General features: G+C 50.0%; 1 protein-coding gene across 4 annotated transcripts in view; it reads right to left on the bottom strand.

Annotated features, from left to right (window-relative positions):
* Positions 1-15491, bottom strand: part of POF1B (POF1B actin binding protein) — an 82596-nt gene extending 67105 nt beyond the window's left edge. Inside the window, exons 1-2 of one of the 4 annotated variants that reach the window (XM_073589893.1) lie at positions 15348-15491; positions 11875-12092 (exon numbers count right to left, since the gene is read on the bottom strand). In XM_073589893.1, the coding sequence (XP_073445994.1) occupies positions 11875-12078 (204 nt within the window). In that variant the 5' untranslated portion in view covers positions 12079-12092; positions 15348-15491. Of the gene's footprint in view, positions 1-7548; positions 7663-11874; positions 12093-12180; positions 12314-15347 lie in introns of those variants that run through there. The other 3 variants (XM_073589895.1, XM_073589894.1, XM_073589896.1) reach the window with 3 other exon arrangements.
* Between the last annotated feature and the right edge of the window lie 376 nt (positions 15492-15867).

Genomic DNA, 15867 nt, shown 5'->3' with positions numbered 1-15867 from the left:
ATTATAAGAGGCCTATATCAGTCACATATGGTGTAATGTCTGGAGGATATATCAGTACTGGAGCGTTGTAAGAGGCTGATATCAGTCACATATGGTGTAATGTCTGGAGGATATATCAGTACTGGAGCATTATAAGAGGCCGATATCAGTCACATATGGTGTAATGTCTGGAGGTTATATCAGTACTGGAGCATTATAAGAGGCTGATATCAGTCAAATATGGTGTAATGTCTGGAGGTTATATCAGTACTGGAGCACTATAAGAGGGGCTGATATCAGTCACATATGGTGTAATGTCTGGAGGATATATCAGTACTGGAGCGTTGTAAGAGGCTGATATCAGTCACATATGGTGTAATGTCTGGAGGTTATATCAGTACTGGAGCATTATAAGAGGCCGATATCAGTCACATATGGTGTAATGTCTGGAGGTTATATCAGTACTGGAGCATTATAAGAGGCTGATATCAGTCAAATATGGTGTAATGTCTGGAGGTTATATCAGTACTGGAGCATTATAGGAGGGGCTGATATCAGTCACATATGGTGTAATGTCTGGAGGATATATCAGTACTGGAGTGTTATAAGAGGGGCTGATATCAGTCACATATGGTGTAATGTCTGGAGGTTACATCAGTACTGGAGTGTTATAAGAGGGGCTGATATCAGTCACATATGGTGTAATGTCTGGGGGTTATATCAGTACTTGAGTATTATAAGAGGGGCTGATATCAGTCACATATAGGTTCTCCGCCTGAAGATATGGGATATATAGTTCTGATTATGGGGGTCAAAGGGCTTTATTCATTACATATTTCTCATCCCATTGTAGAACACAAAAGTCGTTCCTCAGCCTGAACGTCTGATAACAGAGAATAAATATCACAAAGAAAATAGAGGGAAAGTGACTACAAGTCCATACAGCTTCACACCTGCAATATTCATGTAACCTGTCCGGATGTGGAGAATTACCTCCCAGCCGCGCTCATTGTAAGTGTGTCCTGATACTCTGAGTACATTGTAAGAAGCTGGAACAGGAGTTATCCCCGAGCAAATACTGAGACCAAAGAGGAGAACGATTCAAGAGCCTCCTCACCTGCTCCAACCTGGAGGACGGCGTGGCCCAGAGCCAGGAGGCTTCTGATAATGAGTCACAGCCTGGACAAACCCTGCACCATGCTCCCCTGAGCCTCAAGCCCCCGTCCAGGAGGTCCATAGCAACAAAAACTCCGGGGTCACCCTGATCGTGGCCTCATGTGTTATCAGGGGCCCAGACTAATGAAGGACATCTACGTACTCCCACCCAGAGGCCGGCGCTCCACCAGACACCAATGAGTGCCAACAGTGTTACTATTTATGTGTTATATTTATCAATATTACATTATGTGATTATTTACATCTTTACAATATGACGCTCGGGGGATTTTATAGATTTCCTGCCTTGTCTGTGACTTTCATCTTGGAATTACGCAAATATTTCATGTTGCCCGGACCCGTGCCCTGGGAGCCCAGTCACGACAAGCTGTGGCCTGTGCTGTAATGACTGCTTACTGCTTCAGTACTCTGAGGACAACTCCCCCCCCCATCCTCCTTAATACGGTCACAATGATTTATGAAGTTAGTAACACAAACAATGAGGACATTTCATTCATTCAAGTCAAAAGCAAGAGCAAATCCTGAAAAACCAAACCCCAGAACTGTGTCGTTCAGTGAAAGTCAGCTCCGGAGTCCCCAAATCCCAATTCAGCCCTTTTGTAGTAGTGTCTACATCTGGGAAAGCTGGGTGACCCTCCAGTATGGCCTCATTACAACTCCAGCTTTCCCAGATCCCAGAAAAGGCAAAACTCTCTCCTGTCCTGGACATCACCTGCCCCAATACATTGTAACAAACCCTCAGCTGTGAGAGGTAATGTCTGTGTAGGTGTTCAGCTGCTGGATAGAAAAATATTCTGTACATTCCTATTCTACGACAGCAAGTAGAGATGTTGAAAACCAGCAACAGTTTTAATAAATTTGAAATGTTTAATTTTACAATCACAATTTAATATGAACTGGAAAACCTGTAAATGGGGACAAACAACAGATTCTCCGTTACAATGCTTCACCAACTTTACAGAACACTGCTAAATACTAGTAAATTAATTATTAATATAGCGCCATTGATTCCATGGTGCTGTACATGAGAAGGGGTTACATACAAAGTTATAGACATCGTTAACAGTAAACAAGTTTACAATGACAGACTGGTACAGAGGGGAGAGAGGACCCTGCCCTTGCGGGCTTACATTCCAAATCAGCAACAAAGATTAAAACATCACAAACAAGCAAAAAAATAAAAAAAGTTGCAAAATAGTTGACACCTCCATTTCCCATACTTAAGAATTCACGCCCTGAAAATAAAAGCTGATGTCATGAGATGAAGCAATAGACAGCGATTACTGAGGATTCACAGGCACGTGCTACATACTGCGGCCGAGCGCTGAATATTCCTGTGTAAGGAGAGGCTGAGAAACCCGGGCCCAGGGCAGCCCAAATGCTCCAACCGGCAACAAATACAAAGTGAAGGGGCAACATTGCGACTGATTCATGCCTTTATTCAGAATGTAACAGGAAGAACCAATTTATTATTGCTCTTGGGGAAAAAAAAAAACAAAAAACGGTGCCATTTTGCAAAATGTGTTATCAAACCTATCTTCTACCGTTCTGTGTCTACAGCGCCCATGCAGACCCATGTGTCTCCAGACTACAAGCACACCTTGTGTAGTCCGATCCGACAGAGGAAGAGAGCCATAACAAATGGCTGCACAATCACACTGCACGCGTGTAGCCTGGAGATGCAGAGATCGGCATGAGAGCTGTACACCCAAAACAGTACATGATAGCTTGGGCAAAATTGTTTACAACATGGCACCTTTTATTTTTTAACTGGAGCAATAACAAAATGGTACTTTTTGTATTTTACATCAGTATTAGTAAGCAAAACCCAGGAGTGGGTGATTAATCCAGAAGTGGTGACGTGTTTCTATTGTACTTTTCCTCTGATTGTTCCTCTCCTGGTTGTGGCTACAAATAACAATGTAAAATACTGAACAAATACTGAATGGGTGAACACGGCCTCTGATACTTTGTAGCCCCCTCACACAGGTCTCTGCAGGATGAGCATGGTTGTATCTGTTACTGTTTGTAATCATGGAGACACATTACAGCTATGGGTTTGGAACAGAAATAATGCAAGAGAAAAGATCAGGGGTGCCATGTTTTAGTAGCATGGAGACCACTTAAATCTAGTGATCAGTTGGCTTCCCCAAGACTCCCCACTGATCGGTATTACCCTGACGTCACTGTTGGGAAAACCCCACTAATCGTATAAAGAAAAGTAATAGGGAAGACAGATTGCAAGCAGTCGCCCCCTTCAGATCCCTTAGGTCCATTCTGTAGAACTTCCATTCATTCTGCCACATGATTTGGCTCCTGCCACAAAAGAGGCAGAACATCATCCAGGGTTTGAGCTGCCAAGCAACCAGAGAACCCGGCCCGGGAATCCCTGCAAGGTCAAGAAATCATTATCATCCTCTCCTGGAGACATGACGACAACATACAAAAATGTCAGCGTCCAGAAAAGTGTCAGTTCTTGTGAAATCAGGCACCATAATATAGAGGTATACTATCCCAAACAGATTTTCTTCTAGAAAGAATGAGGAAACCATTGGCCGCCCCTCACACTTGGGGCACAACTTGCAGAGGCACACACACCGTGCAGAACCCCCCCCCCCCCCCGCCACACACACATACACTGTGGGCACAACGTGCAGAGGCCCCTACAGTTTCCTATTATCCAGCCCCCACTTTCTGTTCACTGTCGGACATCATTATGTGCTTACATTACTGAAGAGACACAAATATGAAGAACAGATCTGGAAACAGCAGCTTGTTAGTAGTAACTGAAAAGGTAAAATGTGGAAAAAAAAAAAAAACAAAGAAACAGGGAGGTTGCATGTTACGGGTGATGACTACACAGTCGGTGTCAAAGGTGGAGCCCGTCAGTATTAGTGTGAATCGCCCAGCAGCTGCACGGGTGATCGTGGATCAGACAGGAAACTGCTTACTCACAAGTAAAAGGATTTAATTTTAGCTTTTTATCTTATTTTGACTTCGGCTCCACCTTAAAGGAACCTAAAAATACTCGGTGCACAGAGACGGAGGCTGCGCCCGGCATTAACCGCCCTTTTATTACCAGGATAATTATGGGGTGTCATGCCTTAAGCCCCACATTAAACAGGAAACTGCGGACTAGGAGGTGAGTAAACCGTGCGGGGAGCAGGCCCTGCCGGAATAATGGAGCCCATTCATCTGCAAATAAAACCTAATGTACCGAGCCGGGGACACTCCCCCAAAATCTACTCTTGGGTCCTAAAGCAAAACCTCAAACTGATCCCCATGTATAATAGTGGGGTCCAATGTGGCAGAGGGGGCTTCTCAGTCACCAGGACTTTCCCTGACACCATGTGCCCCCCATATATTCTGTAGCACAAAGAAAGGCTTTACAAGGACCCCCACTAGTGTCACTGTGATCATAACCAAAGTGTGATCCCTGTACTGTGCCGCACATACTGCAGGCGACACCTCTACTCGGATCTACCGCCTGATCATTGTGTACACTGACGTTAAAAGCCGTAACTGATGGAAACACGGATCATTCTGTCTGACTGTGATCTCAAACACCGATCACTGCACCTCCGGGAATGATGGATGACAGGTCAACTACAAGGAAACCTCTTCTGCTTTACAAATCCTTCTCTTGCGCTGATCCCAAGTTATAGCATGTCTCCACTTACATCCAGAGCTGCAATCCCAACACAATTCTGCTGTTATATTAAGTCCTACATGACAATCACATTCGGAGCTGCATTCACAATTCTGCCCTTACAGCGTATGCTGTACTCAGGTCATCTCCACAGCTGCATTCAGAATACTCTGGTTATATCCATCATGTTTTAGGGGCTCATCTAAGCAGTTAAGTTGGGGTTGTCGATGGGAGAGCAAACACAGGACTATGCTGTCCAGTTCGAGACAGCAGAATTCATTCATGATCTGCTGCACAGTAATGGTGGCAGCCATGTCTGTGTCACCCAGCTTTCCCAGAAATTGATAAAGCAGCTGAACAGAAAGTGTTAGAGGACAAATCAAGACTTGTAATTATGGGATTGTGACACCAGCACCCGAAGATTTGGGACCCGCTGATCTCAGAGTCAAAATTCTCTTCCAGGGAAGTTTCTGGGGCCAAAAAACAGAAGCACAGAGGAGATGAAACCTTGTTGTGATTACGGGCAGTGAAGCAGACGAGAGTGACAGTCCAGAGCAGGATTCCTCCCCAGCTGCCGCCCTGGGGTCACCCAACCCATCAGTGTTTAACATTCCAGCAGTGACCGTGAAGGTTCCCATGGAATAACACAGGCATTTAACATTGAAGTTCACTGGGCCCAATGTACAGCAGTACCTGATTACATTGGCCGGTACATCGCCTGCCTGACCCCCACTAGCCCCCTATGATCCCCCTGCAGACTGATACATTGTAGAAAATACCAGATGTGCATGTTACAGAGCATTGTAGCAAATACCATATGTGCATGTTACAGAGGCTTGTCTGATACATTGTAACAATCATTGCTCACTTTTAGCCTCCGGATATAATTTATTTTACACGAGTTAAGAATTATTTATACCAGAAATCCTAATAACAGAAGCGTCACTTCTCCAGCACATAAGACCCTGTTGCTGGATCCGGACCACCAAAGTCATCACTCACTGCCAGGAGACCCTACCCCATAGAGCTGCAGTGGGGGAAGGGGAGTGTTTGCCTCTAGGTATAGGGGATCAGCAGCAATCCCAGGCCCGGCGCCCCTTTTCTTCACAGTTCCATTTGATTCTATCTACGCAGAAGTATAGATATAGTTAATGATCTACAGGACACGGCGGGAGGAGATCCCTGTGGACTTTACACCCACGATCATCTCACGACAGGACGGTGCAGGAACTTATCCAAAAAAGGCGTCAATAACGTACTGAACTGACAGCAATGAAAGAACAATCTGCACGTGAATGGTCTCCACGGGCATGGAACAATAGTTTGATGTCACCAATCCCCGTATACAGCAGAGCGCAATGTCACCGATCCCACTATACAAAACAGCTCGATGTCACTAATCCCCATACACAGCACAGCTCAATGTCACCAATCCCCGTATACAGCATTATGATGTCATTAATCTCCATATACAGCACAGCTCAAGGTCACCGATCTCCGTATACAGCAGTATGATGCCACCAATCCCCATACACAGCTCGATGTCACCAATCCCCGTATACAGCAGTATGATGTCATTAATCTCCATATACAGCACAGCTCAAGGTCACCAATCTCCGTATACAGCAGTATGATGCCACCAATCCCCATATACAACACAGCTCGATGTCACCATGTCACCAATCCCCGTATACAGCAGTATGATGTCATTAATCTCCATATACAGCACAGCTCAAGGTCACCGATCTCCGTATACAGCAGTATGCTGCCACCAATCCCCATATACAGCACAGCTCGATGTCACTAAACCCCGTATACAGCACAGCTCGATGTCACCAATCCCCATACACAGCACAGCTCAATGTCACCAATCCCCGTATACAGCATTATGATATCATTAATCTCCATATACAGCACAGCTCAAGGTCACCGATCTCCGTATACAGCAGTATGATGCCAATCCCCATACACAGCACAGCTCGATGTCACCAATCCCCATATACAACACAGCTCGATGTCACCAATCCCCATATACAGCACAGCTCGATGTCACCAATCCCCATATACAGCAGTATAAGGTCATTGATCTCCGTATACAGCACGATGTCACCGATCTCCGTATACAGCAGTATGATGTCATCAATCCCCATTTACAGTACAGCACGATGTCACCAATCCCCATATACAGTATAATGTCAACAAACCCTATACAGCACAGCTTGATGTCACCAATCCCCCTATACAGCACAGCTCAATGTCACCAATCCCCATATACAGCAGTATGTCATTGATCTCTGTATACAGCACAGCACGATGTCACCGATCGCCGTATACAGTAGAGTGTGATATCACTGATCCCCGTATACAGTAAAGCGTGATGTCACAGCTCCCCATACCCAGCACAGTGCGATGTCACAGCTCCCCATATACCGTACAGCGTGATATCCCTGATCCCCATAAACAGTAGAGTGTGATGTCATCACGGGTGCACCATCCATGGCAGCTTTGCTTTGGGCTCATTGTTACGGGACAGAAGGGGGCAGATTAAAGCAGACATACACACAATCCATTAATGCTCTCACCCCTCCAAAAGCCCAGTTGCCCCCTGGATGTTACTGGAGACTGGTAGTTGACACCAGGTGCACCCAGCAGCTCCCAGTCACAGCTCCGCGGTGGACACCTGTAATCCACGACCAGTGGCCTCACGACCAGGAACTGTCACCCCACAAGTGCCGAGTCCTTACCCGTCGCAGCCCTTGCCAGTCCATTGCCGCGCCCTCCACCTGGGTTTAGACAGTGAAACAGGTGTAATCAGCCGATAACCTGCACTGAGCAAACACTGCTCTGCACAGAGCCACCACTGCTCGGGAGATGGGCACACCCAATCACCGCTGACAGCTTCTTAAAGGGAAAGGAACTTTTAAGAAGAGATGAGCTTAGGAAATACAGACTACAATACACCTCAGCCTGATAATACTATGGGCGTCATTAATAGGTTGCAAGCCAGACACTTTGCATCACACTTATAGGTGTGACTGACGTCCTATGCAAATCTTATCTATGTGCATTTTTCCTACTAGGCAGCCAACCCCACCATGGTTTGTTAGGTGTGGGGTGGTTGTTTTTATCAGTAGTTTGCACCTGAGCTGCCCCTTGCCTTTATTAGTGGAGGCCCGCTGCATCCTGCTATATGTGCATTTGTCATCAGACAGGGTTTTGGTAAGGCCATATCTTGTTGTGTGAGTTTTTTTGAATTTTGTCTATATTACTGTAGCTGTTTGACATTAGTGTTAGGGACCTGCAATATTATGAGGAGCCTTGACGTTGGATTGCAGGCTCTATCTATTTTGGCCAAAATATTAACCAATACCTCATTTAATGTACTCATTGTATGCATTAATTTTTTGCACTTATATCATTTTTTGCAGGATGCAGCCGGGCCTCTTTCTGTTGGCTTGGTCTATTGGGGCGTCTGTCACTGTGTGTTGCATATTATAGTGCTGTAGCAGCCCGCCTGATAATACTATGGGCGTCATTAATAGGTTGCAAGCCAGACACTTTGCATCACACTTATAGGTGTGACTGACGTCCTATGCAAGTCTTATCTATGTGCATTTTTCCTACTAGGCAGCCAACCCCACCATGGTTTGTTAGGTGTGGGGTGGTTGTTTTTATCAGTAGTTTGCACCTGAGCTGTCCCTTGCCTTTATTAGTGGAGGCCTGCTGCATCCTGCTATATGTGGATTTGTCATCAGACAGGGTTTTGGTAAGGCCAAATCTTGTTGTGTGAGTTTTTTTGAATTTTTTCTATGTTAGCTGTTCAAACACTGCTCTGCACAGAGCCACCACCGCTCGGGAGATGGGCACACCCAATCACCGCAGACAGCTTCTTAAAGGGAAAGGAACTTTTAAGAAGAGATGAGCTTAGGAAATACAGACTACAATACACCTCAGCTCTGTCACCCCCTCCCCAAAGTATAACATCCGTCCATGGGGTCCCCCCCCCCCAGAGTATAACATCCGTCCATGGGGTCCCCCCCCCCCAGAGTATAACATCCGTCCATGGGGTCCCCCCCCCCCAGAGTATAACATCCGTCCATGGGGTTCCCCCCCCCCAGAGTATAACATCCGTCCATGGGGTCCCCCCCCCCCCAGAGTATAACATCCGTCCATGGGGTCCCCCCCCCAGAGTATAACATCCGTCCATGGGGTCCCCCCCCCCCCCAGAGTATAACATCCGTCCATGGGGTCCCCCCCCCCCCCAGAGTATAACATCCGTCCATGGGGTCCCCCCCCCCCAGAGTATAACATCCGTCCATGGGGTCCCCCCCCCCCAGAGTATAACATCCGTCCATGGGGTCCCCCCCCCCCCAGAGTATAACATCCGTCCATGGGGTCCCCCCCCCCCAGAGTATAACATCCGTCCATGGGGTCCCCCCCCCCCAGAGTATAACATCCGTCCATGGGGTCCCCCCCCCCCAGAGTATAACATCCGTCCATGGGGTCCCCCCCCCCCCCAGAGTATAACATCCGTCCATGGGGTCCCCCCCCCCCAGAGTATAACATCCGTCCATGGGGTCCCCCCCCCCCAGAGTATAACATCCGTCCATGGGGTCCCCCCCCCCCAGAGTATAACATCCGTCCATGGGGTCCCCCCCCCCCAGAGTATAACATCCGTCCATGGGGTCCCCCCCCCCCAGAGTATAACATCCGTCCATGGGGTCCCCCCCCCCCAGAGTATAACATCCGTCCATGGGGTCCCCCCCCCCCAGAGTATAACATCCGTCCATGGGGTCCCCCCCCCCCAGAGTATAACATCCGTCCATGGGGTCCCCCCCCCCCAGAGTATAACATCCGTCCATGGGGTCCCCCCCCCCCAGAGTATAACATCCGTCCATGGGGTCCCCCCCCCCCAGAGTATAACATCCGTCCATGGGGTCCCCCCCCCCCAGAGTATAACATCCGTCCATGGGGTCCCCCCCCCCCAGAGTATAACATCCGTCCATGGGGTCCCCCCCCCAGAGTATAACATCCGTCCATGGGGTCCCCCCCCAGAGTATAACATCCGTCCATGGGGTCCCCCCCCAGAGTATAACATCCGTCCATGGGGTCCCCCCCCAGAGTATAACATCCGTCCATGGGGTCCCCCCCCAGAGTATAACATCCGTCCATGGGGTCCCCCCCCCAGAGTATAACATCCGTCCATGGGGTCCCCCCCCAGAGTACAACATCCGCCCCTGTCACCCCCCCCGGAGTATAATGTCCATCCCGGTCACCGTGCTGGACCGCAACCCGATCCCTTTGGGTTGAACTAGAATGGATATTGTGAGGCCGGGCCTACCCCTTCATCAGTCTTACCCCACAAATGTTCAGGATGAAGGGGAAAAAATGCCCACAGACAAAACCTTGCAGAAAGAAGAAGAGCAGAGATGTTATGTCTGCAGAGGATAACGCCATATTAATGTCTATGGATGTAGATGAGGACAGAGAAGCCCCGGGAGGTGGATGTGGGGGGGGCACATACTTTCTCCATATTAATGTCTATGGATGTAGACGAGGACAGAAGCCCCCGGAGGTGAATGTGAGGGGCACATACTTTCCTCCATATAGTGTATATACGTGGCTGATTCTTCGTGGTTGTATCAGTATCCCATATCCCTCAGTAATGGAGGAACAGGATAATGATGGCTGTCACCTGTCCAGCTTTCCTCTCATAGACCTAACCACACTGCGCCCCCAGTGGCCTTTTCTGCACATTGCACCTCCCCTCCCCTTATTGCCTGCGGGTCACAATGTAGCAAACACTTCACAACAAGCGTAAAGGAAAACCGGAGAACAGCAGATTATGTACAGACATCGTAATAACCAGGATGATTACTGTATAAATACAAGATCCGACTACAGAGAGCGGAGCAAAGAGCAGCACAGATCCAGGCATACTGTGCAAAGCATCACACCACAACCGGAAATACAGCGGCGACCTGCACTGCACAGACTGTATTTACACAGGAGTATACAAGTACAGATAATGTCACCTGCAGTCCTATGTAACACCACAGAAAACAGTGACAACTCTTCGAGTACAGATAATGTAGTAGATGTCATTGATGTCACCTGCAGTCCTATGTAACCACAGTTATAACCGAGTACAGATAATGTAGTAGATCTCACCTGCAATCCTATGTAACACCACAGATAACAGTGATACTTCTGCGTACAGATAATGTAGTAGATGACACCTGCAGTCCCATGTAACACACAATGATGTGGAGATGAACCACACTCCCAGCTCTGCTCCATCTGCACATTTCACCCCGTTATCATTACCCACATTACAGAGAACGTCACTGATCTTGGATCGGTTGGTCCAGGATCCTATAGGTAAGGGATCCCCTCCCCCACTATGATTAACCCCATCTTCCTCGGTGCATTCGCTTTTTACCCAGCAGTTGGGGCCCATAATAAACCCTATATTGGGCTCATTGCTCCCTTCTGGCTGGAGCACTGGTCCGGACCTTGGAGGGTTAATAGTTGTGTGCGGCGGTGCTGCGAACGTTGCTGACACAGGGCGCGGCGCTTTAGTTTTGAACTGTCAAATGATCAAAGAGGGTGCGAGTTCTCCGAACCAAGTGAGGGGCCCGGGACCTGCAACTCCAGGAAATAGCAAAAAAATCCCAAGATGTCTTCAGGGTACATGTGACACCTGAGGAGGGCAGTGTTTGCATGGACCAGGATGGGCAAAGCTCCCAACTGATATGTCTCCTATCCAATCACTCCTTGCAGACTGGGGAGTGAACTGTGCAGGATCCTCTCATCTCAGGGATGGTGCAGTGACTACTGGCTGATAACAATTGATTAAACACAATATAGTTGAATGTTAAACGACAGGACGGAAGATGGCGGATAATGAACCAGTCCTCAGTGTCAGTCTTTACTATGGGGCTGGAATTCAATGCATGAACCGACACCACAATCTAACAGAAATCCGGCAGCACTCCACACTATAAATCCCAGCAAGTTCTCCCAGCCACCGGACCATAATACAGAGGCGACCCCCGTCCCCTCCTCACCTGGATCTGCTGAACCTGCTGCTCCTGGGCCCAAAGCCTGGACTGCACCCCAGAACCCACGGATATGGGGGACAGGGGGCCGGAGTCATCCCGGACATGGAAGGACTTGGTGATGGGACTGTAGGTTCTCACTCGCTCAATGAAGACGTTGTCCTTGTCCGAGGCGCTGCCGTTCTCCGACACCCAGTAGCTGGAGGTGGACATCTCCGCGGTTACACCTGAGGACAAGACTCAAATGTGAATATCCAGAGAAACCCGACCAAGACTACGCCAAAAGCAGCCGCATGCTAGGAGTTGTAGTCTCACCAAAGCACAGCAGAGACTGAGCGATTGTGTGCAAGTTCGATCCACTCCTCACACCTCCGGCAAAACAATCAGGTTCTCGTCAGGTTACACCACACATCATCCCTCGCGTCTTATATAATATACGGCGAAAAAGGGTGGGGGGCGGCAACACCTTAAAATCATTTGTGACACTCTGAGCCCGAGCTCACACTGATATATAGAACATGAACATTGCTGCAGTCTGCTAATGGTGGCAGCTAAACACCAGGTCTCCTGCTGCAGAGTGCAGCTCCCACCCCATCACGGAGCAGAGACTCTGCAATTCTCCAGAAAGCTGCAGATTTTCTAGTTTTCATGCGTTTGTGCAGCAGATTTGGCAATGCAGAGGGTAAAACCGCAGGGAACTCCCCAACTAGCCTTCCAATGGTGCTGGGGCGTTATAAGACGAGGGCCGATGCCAAAGAGGTAAAGGTTTCACCAGGTTCTCAGCCCAGCTGATAACAGCAAGCAACAGCTTGTGCACACATAATATTCCAATGCACTTTGCTTTTCTTGTCCAGGGGCCACCTCCACATGCACAGGATCCTCAGATCAGAGGGGCCCCACAGGGAATTGTAGAAATAAGACTCTGTGGGGACGGGGCCATCAGCAATATGCAGGCCCTGGAGCGAGACCCTATAATATTCAGAAACCTGCAGAGCATTGCACCCGGAGGATGAGGTCTCCTGCAGGGAAGTGTCAGCCGTCAGACTCTACACTGACCGCTGCCCAGCCCCCTGCTGCTGATCACACTAAATCATCTACGGACCCCTATAATGGGGCAACAATGACAGCTCCGTACCTATATATACACGGGACCCCACGTACCTGCACACAGCCCCCTATATATACGCGGGACCCCACGTACCTGCACACAGCCCCCTATATATACGCGGGACCCCACGTAACTGCACACAGCCCCCTATATATACGCGGGACCCCACGTAACTGCACACAGCCCCCTATATATACGCGGGACCCCACGTACCTGCACACAGCCCCCTATATATACGCGGGACCCCACGTACCTGCACACAGCCCCCTATATATACGCGGGACCCCACGTACCTGCACACAGCCCCCTATATATACGCGGGACCCCACGTACCTGCACACAGCCCCCTATATATACGCGGGACCCCACGTAACTGCACACAGCCCCCCTATATATACGCGGGACCCCACGTAACTGCACACAGCCCCCTATATATACGCGGGACCTCACGTAACTGCACACAGCCCCCTATATATACGCGGGACCCCACGTACCTGCACACAGCCCCCTATATATACACGGGACCCCACGTAACTGCACACAGCCCCCTATATATACACGGGACCCCATGTATAAGTGGGACCCCAGGTACCTGCACACAGCCCCCTATGTATAAGTGGGACCCCATGTACCTGCACACAGCCCCCTATATATACGCGGCACCCCACGTAACTGCACACAACCCCCTATATATACACAGGACCTCACGTAACTGCACACTGCCCCCTATATATACACAGGACCTCACGTAACTGCACACAGCCCCCTATATATATACACGGGACCCCACATAACTGCACACAGCCCCCTATATATACACGGGACCCCATGTATAAGTGGGACCCCACGTACCTCCACACAGCCCCCTATATATACACGGGACCCCATGTATAAGTGGGACCCCACGTACCTGCACACAGCCCCCTATGTATACGCGGGACCCCACGTACCTGCACACAGCCCCCTATGTATACGCGGGACCCCACGTAACTGCACACAGCCCCCTATGTATACGCGGGACCCTATGTATAAGTGGGACCCCACGTACCTGCACACAGCCCCCTATATATACGCGGGACCCCACGTACCTGCACACAGCCCCCTATATATACGCGGGACCCCACGTAACTGCACACAGCCCCCTATATATACGCGGGACCCCACGTAACTGCACACAGCCCCTATATATACGCGGGACCCCACGTAACTGCACACAGCCCCTATATATACGCGGGACCCCACGTAACTGCACACAGCCCCTATATATACACGGGACCCCACGTAACTGCACACAGCCCCCTATATATACACAGGACCTCACGTAACTGCACACAGCCCCCTATATATACACGGGACCCCATGTATACGCGGGACCCCACGTACCTGCACACAGCCCCTATATATACGCGGGACCCCACGTAACTGCACACAGCCCCGTATATATACGCGGGACCCCACGTAACTGCACACAGCCCCGTATATATACGCGGGACCCCACGTAACTGCACACAGCCCCGTATATATACGCGGGACCCCACGTAACTGCACACAGCCCCGTATATATACGCGGGACCCCACGTAACTGCACACAGCCCCCCTATATATACGCGGGACCCCACGTAACTGCACACAGCCCCTATATATACGCGGGACCCCACGTAACTGCACACAGCCCCTATATATACGCGGGACCCCACGTAACTGCACACAGCCCCCTATATATACACAGGACCTCACGTAACTGCACACAGCCCCCTATATATACACGGGACCCCATGTATACGCGGGACCCCACGTACCTGCACACAGCCCCTATATATACGCGGGACCCCACGTAACTGCACACAGCCCCGTATATATACGCGGGACCCCACGTAACTGCACACAGCCCCGTATATATACGCGGGACCCCACGTAACTGCACACAGCCCCGTATATATACGCGGGACCCCACGTAACTGCACACAGCCCCCTATATATACGCGGGACCCCACGTAACTGCACACAGCCCCTATATATACGCGGGACCCCACGTAACTGCACACAGCCCCCTATATATACACAGGACCTCACGTAACTGCACACAGCCCCCTATATATACACGGGACCCCATGTATACGCGGGACCCCACGTACCTGCACACAGCCCCTATATATACGCGGGACCCCACGTACCTGCACACAGCCCCGTATATATACGCGGGACCCCACGTAACTGCACACAGCCCCGTATATATACGCGGGACCCCACGTAACTGCACACAGCCCCGTATATATACGCGGGACCCCACGTACCTGCACACAGCCCCCTATATATACGCGGGACCCCACGTAACTGCACACAGCCCCCTATATACACGCGGGACCCCACGTACCTGCACACAGTGTCCGGTACCTGCTCAGCCGCCGCTGTCTCTTCTCTCCCGGTTTCTATTCCTCTCTGAGTCAGAGCGTTTATTGGCTGCGTGCGGAGCCGTCAACTCTGAAAAGGCGGGGCACACACACCGGGGGGCGGGGCCCACATAGCGGGGGGCGGGGCCCACACGTGACAGGTGACACCTTGCGCGCCCCCCGTGCCCGTGAGTCTGTAGAATTCGTGCGATGTCGCAGCGACAATTCCAGCGCAATGTGTACGATATCGCAGACTTGTGTGTGCACAGAATGTTCTAGCAGTGATGAGGGTCGCACTGTGCGGCAGTGTCAGTCTGTGCCAGAGCGCCCCCTACTGGTAACACCATGCTTTCAGATTAGGCAAGAATTTGTGAGGAACCACACGGATCTGCATCTGCTCCAGGCCTCCTGCCTCCTGCCACAGCTCCGGACAGAGGCGTATCTAGGCTTCCTGGCACCCGGGGCAAGAATTCGGTTTGGCGCCCCCCCGCCCAAGTACATATG

The sequence above is a fragment of the Dendrobates tinctorius genome, unplaced genomic scaffold (assembly GCF_039654945.1).
Source record: "Dendrobates tinctorius isolate UK_male_01 unplaced genomic scaffold, ASM3965494v1 ptg000114l, whole genome shotgun sequence".
NCBI lineage: Eukaryota > Metazoa > Chordata > Amphibia > Anura > Dendrobatidae > Dendrobates > Dendrobates tinctorius.
The sequence above is the reverse complement of the archived record's forward strand: the minus strand, read 5'-3'. Positions and strand labels throughout refer to the sequence as shown.